At 36.2% G+C, this 13628-nt stretch overlaps 1 protein-coding gene across 8 annotated transcripts in view; it reads left to right on the forward strand.

The window, feature by feature from the left end:
• Positions 1-13628, forward strand: part of LOC109417642 (serine/threonine-protein phosphatase 6 regulatory ankyrin repeat subunit A) — a 252487-nt gene that overhangs the window by 184444 nt on the left and 54415 nt on the right. For all 8 annotated transcript variants that reach the window (XM_062850497.1, XM_029853479.2, XM_029853477.2 and 5 more), the window contains 2 exons: positions 3469-4005; positions 4089-4295. In XM_062850497.1, coding sequence (XP_062706481.1) covers positions 3469-4005; positions 4089-4295 — 744 coding nt within the window. The remainder of the gene's footprint in view (positions 1-3468; positions 4006-4088; positions 4296-13628) is intronic.

Below are 13628 nucleotides of genomic sequence, written 5' to 3' on the forward strand. Positions count from 1 at the left end.
TTCGCAGACAATTCCTTTGTGAATTCAGAAATTCCTAATTCAGAGGAGTTTGCAAGCGAATTGTAAAAGGAGTTGCAATTTCAAACATAGCCTATGGAATGAACTATGAAATGAATGACCGAAACATTTTTTTAACGAATTATTGAAATAGTTAACTATCAGAAGTCTGAAAATTCTCAAAGAAGCTATCAAAGAAATTTTCAAAGACGTTACCAAAGGAGTTCCTAAAGAATTCACTAGAGTATTTCCATAGGAATTGGCCAAATAATTACACAAAAATCCAGAATTAAATCCCAAGGAGTTGCCAAAGAAATTTCCATAGAAATATCCTCAAAATTGTACAAAAAAAAATTTAAAGAATAAGCTTGAAGAGTTTTGGATAGGTATTCCCAAAATAATTGCTAGAGGACTTTCCAAAAAATAACCAAACGGATTCCTGAAAATAATGTAAGTAAAATTCCTAAAACAATAACTGAGGGAATCCTCAAAGAATTGCTGAAGAAATTTTCAACCAAGTTTCCAAAAGAAATGCCGAATAAATTTCAAAAACAAATTTCTGAAGAAGTTGCCGAAGAATTTTTAAATATAATTCCCAAATCTTAAATAAACTCGGCACTGAAATTCTCAAAAAAAAATGCCAAAAGATTTTCAAAGAAATTTTCGAAAGACTGTCGAAAAGAACTCCGAACATGTTTTCAAAGGAATTGCCAACGGAAAAATCTATGGAAAATCCATGGGAAGATATTTTGGTAGTTGCTTTGGAATTTTCTTCAAAAATTTCGGAGGAAGCTTTTTGGCAAGTCCATTTGACAATAGTTTGAATGCCTTCGGCATTTTTTTGAAAATTTGTCACTCAATTCCTTTTGGAGATCAGAAATTCAACACTGAAACTTCAGAAGGAATTTGCAAAGGAATTTTAATACAGAATTACAATTTTTTAAAAATAGTCGATGGAAATTGAGAATGGAATTGCCGAACCGAATTCTAAACGAAATCTCGAAAGAATTTCCAAAGGAATTGCCGAATAAACTTCCAGAAAGTCGCCTGAGAAATTTCTTAAGAAGTTGTCGAAGAAATTTGCAAAGATTCTATAGAAATTTTCACAAGAATGATCAAAAAATTTCTGAAGAAATTCTCAGCCGAAAGAATTTTGGATAGAACTCCCAAAATAAAAATTGGGGTATTTTTGTTGCAGGAATTTTTTGAAGCAGTGCACAAAAGAATAGCTGAATCTTATTTATAAAGAATCGCCTATATTTTTCAAAGAAATTGCCAAAGGTTTATTGGAAAAAATCCCTAAGAAATATGGAAGAAATTCCCGCAAAAATTGTTAAAGAGATTCCGAATGAATAACCTAAAAAAATTTCAAAGATATTCCTGGAAAAACTGGTGATTTATTTACTTCAGGCAATTGTAAAGCAAAATAACAGGGTTTCAGATGAGTTCTAGAACTTAACAGAGAATTTGTGATAGTTTTGGGAGATTTCGGGTGGGATGGGGATCTTCACGTAACCCTTAAAACACCATGGAATCCCTGAAACAACATTGATCATCTCCTGAAGCGCTTTTGGAGACCTCATGAGACCTCCTAAAAACCCACAAGAACCCCTTTGAAATCCCCTTGTTAGCACCACTGAAAGCTCCCTGAAACTCCATTGAAATAAAGTGACCTCTGAAGCTCTTCTGAAGTTTCTCTGAAACCTTAATGGAACCATTACCTGAGCCCTTGCTAAAATCCCTCACAATCCCCTGATGTTCCTTAAGAACTCTGCTGAAATTCTAGAACCCGCAGAAATTCTCTTATAACACATGTATTTAAGGAATACATAGCGAGTATATTTGGAGTACATAGCTGAAATTTTCTAGTGATCCGTTTCCAAGATCCGTTAAATTGATTGGGCTACAAATGCATCAGGATGTTGACAATGTTGTCTGAACGAACAACCATCATGTTGCATTTTCAGCCATATCCGTTGAACGGCTCTTTAAAACGGTGCTCTAGAAACTTTCAGCTTTGTACTCCAAATACTTTGTCCTTGAGAGATTTGTGGATTTCAAGCGGTTTCAGTGTATTTCAACAAATTTTGGAAGGCTTCATGGAGGATTTAAGGTGGTTTCAGGAGCTTCAGATACTTGAAGATGGGTTTGAAATAAGTTTCAGGGGGTTACAGGAGGATTTTCTGGGGCTTTCGAGCGCTTTAAGTGAGTGCAAACGGGTTTTAAATTCCTCACGAACTTTCTGCAACTCTCTTGGAACCTCCTAAAGAGCCTTTGATACATCCATGAAACTTACTGAAATCCCATCAAGCTCAAACTCTATGAAACCTCCAGAAAAATTCAAATATTCTCTGAAGTCTTCCTGGAACCCTTTCCCTTTTTTATAGAATGAGAAAATCTGCTGATCAGATACCCAAGAGGTAGCCCCCGGGTTGTGTAGGTTTCGATCCACTAAAAACTCATTCTCTCTCCTCCTTACCTTCACGGCACGCTCGTTAGAGATGACTTCAAGAAGGGAGGACCTTACATGAGCACCCTCTATTGGTGTTGCGTTCCACCAGCTAACACCTTAAGTTGTCCTCTCTCACTTGAGAGCTTGAGTCCTGGCTAGTACTATAGACTACCCATTGGACTCAAGTTCCTATCCCTTACATTACATAAAACGTCCTGATGCTTTGAAAACCCATTGAAATCTCTATGAAACCCTCTCTGAAACCCTCTTGAACCTACGAACACGTCAGAGCCCCTTTAACCCACGTTAGATGCTCCTGAAAATCTCTTACGTGTTCATTTCTCATCTGAAACTACTTTTACAACGCTACTAAAATCCACATGAAACCTTATAAAATCTCTCATTCACATACATCCTTCATTTGAAGCCACTCTTGCATCCTCCTTTTTACTCCCTATACTCCCATTGGTTACTTAACCGCTAACAATGAAGTTGAGAAAGCCCCAAAGGGGGGAGGAGGCATAAGTGGAGGTGAGGGAGGAGTGAGCAATCGGGTAAAAAGGGTCTCAGAAATGTTTTAAGATACGGTTCAAAATCTCCCTAAGACGTCTTCTAACCCCTTCATATGGTCCCCTGCATAGAATACCCATAAGATCCTTTTTGGCTTCATGTCTCCTTTCTTCAGCGCTTTCCGTCCCATCATCACACCCTCTTCTACCTTTTTACATCTCCTTTGTCTTCTAATAGGACCTGCGATCCTTCCCCTTAAGCTCTCCAAAAAAACCCTTTAAAAATCCCGTAAACCTCCCTTCAACTGTTTTTGTCACCGCTCCTGAAACTGTGGATATTTCACTAAGCTTGACATAAATATGTAGTTGATTATCCTTGTAAATCTGAAGTTTATAACTTAATAAAATTGTTTTGTATAAGTACTAACACAAAATCGTAGTTAATTCATGAATAAGTTTTAGATAACCTTAGTATCAAATCATTAATACATTCCTGACGTATCTTTCCAGGGTTACAATCCCCTGCATTTAGCCTGCTTCGGCGGGCACGTTCCGATCGTGGGCCTGCTGCTGAGCAGATCGGCCGAGCTTCTGCACAGTGTGGACCGGCACGGGAAAACCGGTCTGCACATAGCGGCTATGCACGGACACTACCAGATGGTGGAGGTCCTGCTGGGTCAAGGTTCGGAGATCAACGCCTCCGACAAGAACGGCTGGACTCCTCTGCACTGCACTGCCAAAGCCGGTCATCTGGATGTCGTGAAGCTGCTGGTAGAAGCCGGCGGATCACCCAAGTCCGAAACCAACTACGGCTGCGCTCCGATCTGGTTCGCCGCCTCGGAGGGACACAACGACGTGCTCAAGTATCTGATGCACAAGGAGCACGACACGTACGCACTGATGGAGGACAAACGGTTCGTGTACAACCTGATGATCGTGTCCAAGAATCACAACAACAAACCGATCGAGGAGTTTGTCCTGGTTTCCCCTGCACCCGTTGATACTGCCGCAAAGTTGTCAAATATTTTTATAGTTTTATCTACTAAGGTAAGTCGGTCGGATCCTATTGCCTAGCATGACTCAAACTGCACTGTAAAAACACATTTCACGCACCCCCCTTCTCAAAACAGGAAAAGGAACGAGCCAAAGATCTGATCGCCGCCGGGAAACAGTGCGAAACGATGGCTACCGAGCTGCTGGCGCTGGCCGCCGGGGCAGACTCGGCAGGTCGTATTCTAACTGCCACCGATCGACGCAACATGGAGTTTCTGGACGTGCTGATCGAGAACGAGCAGAAGGAGGTGATCGCTCACACGGTGGTGCAAAGATATCTGCAGGTAAAAAATAGGTAATTTTTGTTACCGTTTTTGTAGGGTTAAGGTTGCATGTCGATTCCTCAAGCACAATTTTTAAATAACCGCATAATCATAAACCAAACCGTCCAAACATCGCTAGCAGACAACGATCGTGGACTAAAACAGCATGAAGAAACTATCGAGCATGGTAGATCACCGCAGGTTCCACAAATTTCAAGAAGATGCCCAGAATTTGAAGCATTAGCAGTTGAAGCAGTGTGCACCCAGTGATTTAGCAAACAGAAAATTTGCTAAACATATGCGTGCATTGATGGATGGTTTCTGCCGAAAACGTTGGCAGTCTTCGACTAATCCAGGATGTGATTACCACATTCTAGGCCAGCGAATGTGGTGTCACGTCTTCATCTTCATGGATAGTTATTTTGTATATACAGCAAATGTTTGATTGAACTAGTTGAAAATAATATCCTGCAGTCAAAATTAACAGCCAAGAACGGCATTTGATGGCAGGAACCTATAATATATTACGAATGCATGCATGCTTTCTATAACATAGTACAATGCTGCAGGGATGTGTAGTTGGCAAAAGACGGTCAAAAGCACCAGTGCAGTTAATACGAGATTCAATCCAGCTTTTCAAAAATCCATATTAAATTTTAATACTCCATTCGGTAGGCATCAAAAAGCTAAAAGAGAGGATTTAACAAAGGAAGCACGCTGCCATCCTCCTTTCTCGTGATGATAATCCAGCTGTTGGATATGTCAATTCCAATCAGCAGGTGTTTATTTACTTTTTTTTTTATTTGAAAAAAAGGTTGGTTCATCCTAAGTGTTGGACCGTGATCGATTTGCAGGAAATGCGTGATAAGCGTTGGATACATATCGTAGTCCTGAAATACCCACCCACTGCTCCACCGCTGTCAGTCAAGGAATTCCACAAGAAATTATTCCAGGAATCCTTACCGGAATTAGTCCAAACATTCTTCCGGGAATTCCACCAGAACTTCTGACGGTAATTCCTCCAGAAATTCCTCTGGGAAACAGAAAATCCTCTGAAAACTCCTCCAGATATCCGAGAATTCCTCAAGAAATTACTCTGGGAATAAATCCAGAAACTGCTCTGAAAATTCATCAAGAATTTACTCCGGGAATTTCTCCACAAATTTCACTGGGAGTACCCCAAAAAAGCTTGAAATTCCGCAAGAAATTCCTCCGGGAATACCTTTAGAAATTGCTTCCGGGATTCTCACAGAAAATATTTCAGGAATTTCTCCAGAAGTTCTTCTGAAAATTCCTCCATAAACTCCCCTGAGAATTCCTCCAGTAATTCTTCCGCAAATTGCACAACATATTTCTCATACAATTCCTCCAGCAACTCCTCCGGTAACTCTCCCATAGATTCTCCAATGAATTAATCCAACAATTTCTTAGGAAATTCCTCCATAAATTTCTTCGGGAATCTTTCCAGAAGTTGTTCGAGTATTCATTAGATATTTCTTCAGGAATACCTCCAGCAATTCCACTGGGAATTCCTTCGGAAATTCCTACGGGAATTTTTAGAGAAATATTACCGTTTACTCTTCTAAAAATTACTCAAGAAATTCCTCCAGAAGTTCCTGCGGGAATCCCTCAAGAATTTCCTTTGAGAATTCCTCCAGATTTTTTTACCAAACTTTTCCGTGAATTCCTCCAGAAATTCCTCTCGGAACTTTGCAGAGGTTCTTCTTGAATTTTTTGCAGAAATTACTCCGGTAATCCGTCCAAAAATTTCTCCCGGAATTACTCCAGAACTTTCTGCGGGGGTTTGTCCACAAACTCATCATGGAATTATTACAGAAATTAGTCCGGAAATTCTTCAAAAAAATCCTCTGGGAATTCTTCTATAAACTTCTCAGGTAATCCATCCTGAGATGCTTTCGGTAATTCTCAAGAAATTCTTCCGCGAATTCCTCAAGAAATTTATCATGGAATTCTTCCAATTTTTTTCTGAAAAGTTTCTCAAAAGTTCCTTTCGGGAATGTAAATAGAAAATCCTCCAGAAAATTCTTAAGATTTTTTCCGGGAATTTGTCCAAATATTCCTCCAAAAATCCTTCAGTAGTTCCTACAGAAATTCTTCCCAGAATTCATCAGGAAAATCTTCCGAGAATACATCCATACATTCCTCCGGAAATTTCTCGAAAAATGCTCAAAAAACCTCAAGGATACATTCACTCACAGAATCCTCAATAAATTACATCAGGAATCTCTCAAGAAACTTTCATATAGAATCCTCAAGGAATTCGCACAGAGATTACTCAAGAAATTTGCTCAGAGATTTCTCAAGAAATTTCCTCAGAAAATCGTCAAAGAGTGCCTTCAGAGTACCCTCAAGAAATTTTTCAAGGAATTTATTTAGGGATGATTCCCTCAAGGATAACTCAAGAAATTTACGTAGTAGTTACTTAAGAAATTGTACTAGAGATTTCTTAAAATAAAACCTTCAGAAAATTCTCAAGGAATTCACTCAGAGAACCTCCAAAAAATCCCTCAAGGATGGCTCGTGAAGTTTTCTGCAGTAATTTTACCAGGGATTCCTTGCGAAATTTCCCCAGTGATTGCTTCAAAAATTCTTTATGAGATACCTTCATAAATTTGTCCAAGGATTCCATCAGGAAATCTTCTACGAATTGCTTTAAAAATTGCTCTATGGATTTTTATCAGTAGAGTCCTTCAAAAATTCCCTTGAGAATTTCTTCAGTAATTTATCCACGAATTTCTTTATGTAGATTCCCATGAGAGAATTAAGAAATTTTTCTAAGATTTCATTCAGGAAACTCTTCCAGGGATTCCTTAACAAATTTCTACAGGGATTGATGCTTCAAGAATTCTTTCAATGATTCTTTCGTAAATTCTTGCAGTGGTTTCTTCGGAAAATTTTCCAGAGATTCATTCAGAAACTCCATCAGGAAGTCCACCAGAGATTTCCCTAGGAATTGCTCTAAGAATTCCATGGGTAATTTTGGAAAAATGTGACCAGGAACTTCTACAGAGATTTATCAAGAAAATCCTGCACGAATTCTTTTAGGAGTTCATACAAAGATTTCTCCAGGATTTCCTCCTGAAGTTCCTTCATGTATCTCCCCTTAAGTTACTCCGGCATTTCCTTAAAGGATAACTCCTAGAAGTTATCAGCGAATTCCTTGAGGAATGCATTCAGAAATATTCCCAAAGAATTTCTAAGAAGTTCCTTTAGAAATATCTCGATTTGTTTTCAAAGGATCTTTAGGTCTTGGCGTTTTTTTAGGTATTCCTACTTGATTTTTTTTTCGAAAATATGTTCACAAAGTGCTTCAAGAATACTTCAGAAATTCATTCAGCGATTTATTCATAAAATAGAAGTAAAAAAACATCGGAAAATTCGCCATGAATTGCTTTAGAAAATCTCCCACAGACTCGTTAAGTAATTTAATCAAAGAGTTTCTCCAGGAATTTTCTTGAAGATTACAATCCAGGAATTCCGCTCAAGGCTTTTCCGGGGAATTTCTCCAGACATTTCTCTAGAAAGTTTTTGAGACTCCCTGTTGGAATTTCTTAAAAACGTTTCCCACACACAGAAAAAAACATTGTTAATTCAAAAATATTTGAGGTAAATTCAAATAAATTTTCAATTTGTTCATTCCATAAAAATAACACTTTTTGGGGTAAATCAAACGTCACAACTGAAGCAAATGCAATCCATGTTTGAAATAAACATGCATCATCTGACAGGTTATGTTGGAAATAAATGCCTTTTTTTGTGGCAGGTCAGCTCTACGGATACACTTGTTTTCCCATTAAATTTACAAAGTCATTTTCTTCGCTTAGAAAACCCACCTTGCGCGTGGCTTTTCCAATGCCAACATCATGTGAATAACATACGCTCCCAAAAACAACGGGATTTCGTGAAAACTTGACTTTTTACAGGAGGAAATCTTGTTTGGTGTTGCAGCTGGAACTTGTTTATGTTATCGATGGCTGAACGGGGGCTCCTCAATTGGTATTGTAGAAATCAACATGTAAGTGAGTCAGTTTTAAAAATTAAAATTTTAGTTTTAATAGTTATTTATGTATCGAGTTGCAAAAAGTTGATTTTTTCAGCACGAGTCGTACATTTATCCAACGAGGCTTGCCGAGTTGGATAAATACGAAGAGTGCTGAAAAAATCGAGTTTTGCAACGAGTTCCATACAAAATTTTATGCCATTCTTTTTTTCATAATGCAACCCATTTGAGTTGCATGATGTTTATAATGCAACGCAAATGAGTTGCATTATGAACATTATACAACTGTTTTTAATTGTGCAACTCATTTCAGTTGCATAATGAGCCAGTTCGCAAAAATTGACCATTATGATACCAAAATGAGTTATATAAAATGTAAATTATGATACTGAATTGCATAAATATTTTATCACTTCACCGAATAAACATGAATATTTTTGCCTCAAACGAACGAAATTTGTCTCCGTGTAGTTTTTTTTTTCAGATATCCCTCTGGAATGTCGAAAGTTCTTTCTGAGATTTTTACAGAAATTCTACTGGGGATGTCTTGAAAATTCCTTCAGAGATTATTTTAGAAATTTCCACTCGGATTTCTTCTGATATTCCCTCAGGGATTCCTTTAACCCTCTTATGCCCAAGCCCGCCTTTAGACGGGGTATAGTTTGAGCATTTTTGTAATTTTTGTTTCGTGGAAAATCAAAATTTTTATATTTTTGACTGATATTTAGGTCTGTTTTGTATATCTCAAAATGTTATTTAGTGTATTTGAAAGCGTATTTAAATTTTTTTAAAATCATTGAAAAATTGATGTTTTAGTCACCTACTAGAAGTCATCGTTTATTTTGTATTGAATCGCTACCATTAACATGGTTTAAATTTTTCCCAAATCATTCTATCGTAGTTTTATACTTCAAGGGAATCGAATACACTCTAAAATTATTTTCCTTAATATTACACGGAAAATAAAATTTGCTATGAAAAAAATTTAAAATAAAAATATTTCAACAATAATCATAAAATCTGAAAATGTTTTCATCTCAAAAAATCCGTACCCCAAATAGGCTTCCAGCAAAATTATAAAACTGTGGGGATGTTCAAAAATAAAAATAAGAAAAATCAAAAACTGAAAATCACGAAATCGAGAATTAAAAAGAATATCTTCCAAAACATGTTTAAATCAATTTTAGATGACGAAAAATGATATTTAGATCAAAATCAAAAATTTGGGTATTAGAGGGTTAAACATATTCTCAGAAACTTTTTCAAAAATTAAGGGATTTCTTCAGAAATTTTAGTTTGGGATTTCTTGAACAGCTCTGTCACGGAGTGTTACAGAAATTATTCGAACATATTTTTAAAACAAGAAATTGCTGAAGGAATCTACTTAAAATGTCTGCCAATATTCCTGCAGAAATTATAGACAAAGGCACTGGTGGAAGTTCTACAATATTTTTTAAGGGATTCCTGGAGGACTTCAAAATAATTATTAGAAGAACTCGTGGAGATATCTCTGGAGGAATTCATAGAGGAAAATCTTTATAATTTCTTCAGGGATAATTATAAAAAAAACTTCTGCAGAAAGGTCCCAGAAGGAAATTTTGTAGAAACAATAAACATTCAGGAAAAATGTTTTAGAGATATTCTGAATGTTTTCTGAAAAAAAATGCGTTTGAAAAATACTTCGGAAGTATACCTGGAAGAATAGGAGAATCCTGTGGAGTAGATCTGTTCACTTTTTTTGACCTACCCGTGTCACATCAAATTGTCAATCCACATGCAAGAACTAGGCTTTAGTCTAAAATTTAGCCCAATTGATAAAGGTTTAGAGGTGAATAAAATCGATTTCGTGTTTTTTCGGGAATTTTCACAAAAATGTACTCAAATATCCAGAAAATTGCACCGAAAAGGTACCGAAAATATCGTTAAAATATAATTAGAACAATATACTACAACTTTGCCGAAGATACTACGGTGTTTAAATTGCGTATTTCAATACTATTAAACAATTTTCGTTAAAAAATTACGAAAAAATAAAATATTTTTACGATGTTTCATGTAAAAGCCATGTAACTTTACATTGGTTTACGTGACTAATATAATGAGCTGTTGCTCCTATGTGTTACGAACATTTCGTCCATACATCATTTTAGTGTAGGAATTCGTTTTCTTTGACTAATTATCAAAAGTTTGTCACGTTGATACTAAAAATTGTACGGAGTTGCCAGTACAAAATAAAACAAAGTTACCCATGATTAAAACGTCATTACACTTCTTTGTCTCATCTGCACTAGGGGCGGGACACCTCTAATATTGATTAACATCCCGAGCAGAAGAGAATAACAACAGCATAGCAAAATGCGTTATTTTGGCAAAATAACTCCATAATGGAATTAGTTATTTTTATGTTATTAACATAACATATTGAGTTATAAACTTGTCTGACATAAGGGGCAAAATAACAAGTCACATAACAAAAATTTGTTCCTGGAAAATCAATTTAATAACATGTTTTGTTGGTGTTAATAACAACTTAATAACAGTGAATTTGGGAAATATTTCAATAACAAATTTTGATATGGAAGAGTTATTGATAACATTCCGAAAGTAAAATTAGTTATGATATCAAACAATCGCACATGCTGTTGAATAGGATGCTAAAGTGGAAGCGATATGCGTACGATTTACCCGTGGTTAAATGAAAGCATGTACGCATATGGCCTCCACATTAGCATCCTTTTCTACATCATATATGACTTCGTGTTGGCTGAGAATGCTATACATATTTAGACCAACATGTGAGAATGACGGAACAATCATTGCGAACTTCAGTTTCTCTCTTCCCTCATAGGCCTATTTTCAACTATTCATGTAATCTTTTACCACAAATAGGTAGATCCGACTTCATCCTCTGGAACGACAGGGAAAACATGTGAAAATACAAAATATTTCTGAAAAATCCCATTCAAAACCATCTACAATTTTGGATTCAGCTGTCTGTATTAGCTTCGTTCAAACAAGTTTACTCAATAAGTTTGACATTTTTATCATTGAAATTCTCATGTCAAAGGCGGAATCTGGAACGTCCCTTTCAAGCCTCACCTTCAATATCGTCTGCTATGTTCTCGTTTCGATGTATGTAGAGGGTGCTGCGCCGCTTGGGCAGTGGCTGATATTTTGGGAACTTTTCAGCTACAACTCAGTCAATTTCAAACCTCGCGGCGCCCAGCAGGGACTTGGTTTTGTACACATTACAGCACCTCCTTGTCACGTAATATACCACACCTCTTATCAAATGTGATACCGTAAGCGTAACTCGGGAAATACTGTAAATAACGTTGTTGAATGACGTAGGATTTATTTCAAAACTTGTTTTAATTTTGATAATATTTGTACACTTTCAATGATACAATAACAACCAAACTTGTTCCACAACAAAACGTAATATTGAAATGTTATTTAATGGCTGTATACCAATAGCTTGGTCATAACAAAATAAGATTATCCAACAAAACATGTTATGGAAACGTAATGCCTTGATAGTACAATAATAACAAAACGAGATATAAAAACAGGTTTTGTAATTTCGTAGTTATTAATTTGATATTCCCCTCTGCTCGGGATTAGTTTCAAATTGATGCAGATGATTGAGCATGAGTTGGTCGATTCGAAGATTCAAGATTCGAGTCCTGGAATAGGATTTTTTTTGCGTCTCGATCCAGCTATAAGTTAATGAAAATACGCACTGCATCTCATTGTAATTTGGCATCATAGCCTTGTTTCGAAACCGTAGAGTGCATAGTAAGAATGAAGTTTCCCTTAATCGTGTATTTGTGGGTAGATAGATACAAGTAAGCTCCACCCACAGTTGTCTGAAAAATGTTGCATCCATAAGCAGTTCCATCATCGTATTGAATTATTTTAGCTAAATTGATCGTTATCAAACAGATACTCAATATTTCGCCCAGCTGATCTCGTCGACACGATTTATTGTCAACAAGTAAACCAAATATCTAGCTAGTCCTGGAATGGGATTAATTGGCAGGTCCGATCATTATTATTTGGGAGATTGCGTGTAAGTCATGGCAGATTCATCATCATAACTGCTACAAAGAAAGAAAAAAAAGTTTATCATGTATTTGAGCTTGAATCTGGGACTTTCTGATCCGCAGGCTCGAGCCTTATCATCTGCATCATTTCTGATACTTAAATCGAAAGACATTGGAATACGATGGCATGACATCTTAATCATGGGTAACTTTGTTTTAATTCGTGCTGGTAACTCTGTGCGATTTTTAGTATCAACGTGACATACTTTTGATAATTAGTCAATGAAAACGAATTCCTACACAAAAACGATGTATGGACGAAATGTTCGTTACACAAAACAGTAATAGCTGATTAAGTTAGTTACGTCAAATAATGTAAAACTACATGACTTTTATATGTAAAATCGTAAAAATATCGTGTTTTTCGTGATTTTTTAACTAACATTAATGAATAACTTCGAAATACGCAATTTAAACACCGTAGTGTCTTCGGCAAAGTTGTAGAGTATTGTTCTAACTATATCCTAACGGTATTCCGCACCTTTTCGGAGCAATTTTGTGAATTTCTGAGTGAATTTCTGTGAAAACGGCTAAAAAACACAAAATCGATTTGATACACTTTTTAATCTTTATCTATTTGGCTCAATTTTGGACTGAAGACTTGTTCTTGCATGTGGATTGATAATTTGATGTGTCACGGAGAATCGGAGAAAAAAAGTTTCAAAGTGAACAGGTCTACTGTGCAGGTATTCACAGAAAGATGACAGTTTCTTTAATAAATCCAAAGGAATAGTAATTTATGCAGGAATATCTGATAGAATCTTTGGAGAAAGTTCTTAAGTATCACCGCATCACCAGCAAAAAAAATGAAGGAGTACCTGAAGTAAGGTCTGAATAAACCCTAAAAAATCTCTGGAGGAATACCTGGAGTATGTTTCAGAATCTCTTGAGAATGTTCTAGTCAAAATTTTAAATAAATGACTGAAAGAATTTTTGAATAAGACTTAAGGAAGCTGATAAGATTTAAGCAATAATTACTGAAAGAGTTTCAGGTAAAAATCAGCATTTTCAATAGATACCCTTAAAGAAAATTTTGTATGCATCTCTGAAAAAAATCTTCGAATTTCTGCCATTTTTTCCTAGATTTGCCTTAAACAAATCTTTTGAGGAACTCCTTAAGAAAACCTTGGAGAAATTTCCCGAATTCTTGGAAAATTTTAGAAGAGTTTTGATGGGAAATTCTTACAAAAATGTGTTAAGAAACACATTCACAAACTTCCGTAGCAA

The sequence above is a fragment of the Aedes albopictus genome, chromosome 2 (genome assembly GCF_035046485.1).
Source record: "Aedes albopictus strain Foshan chromosome 2, AalbF5, whole genome shotgun sequence".
NCBI classification, from domain to species: Eukaryota; Metazoa; Arthropoda; class Insecta; order Diptera; family Culicidae; genus Aedes; species Aedes albopictus.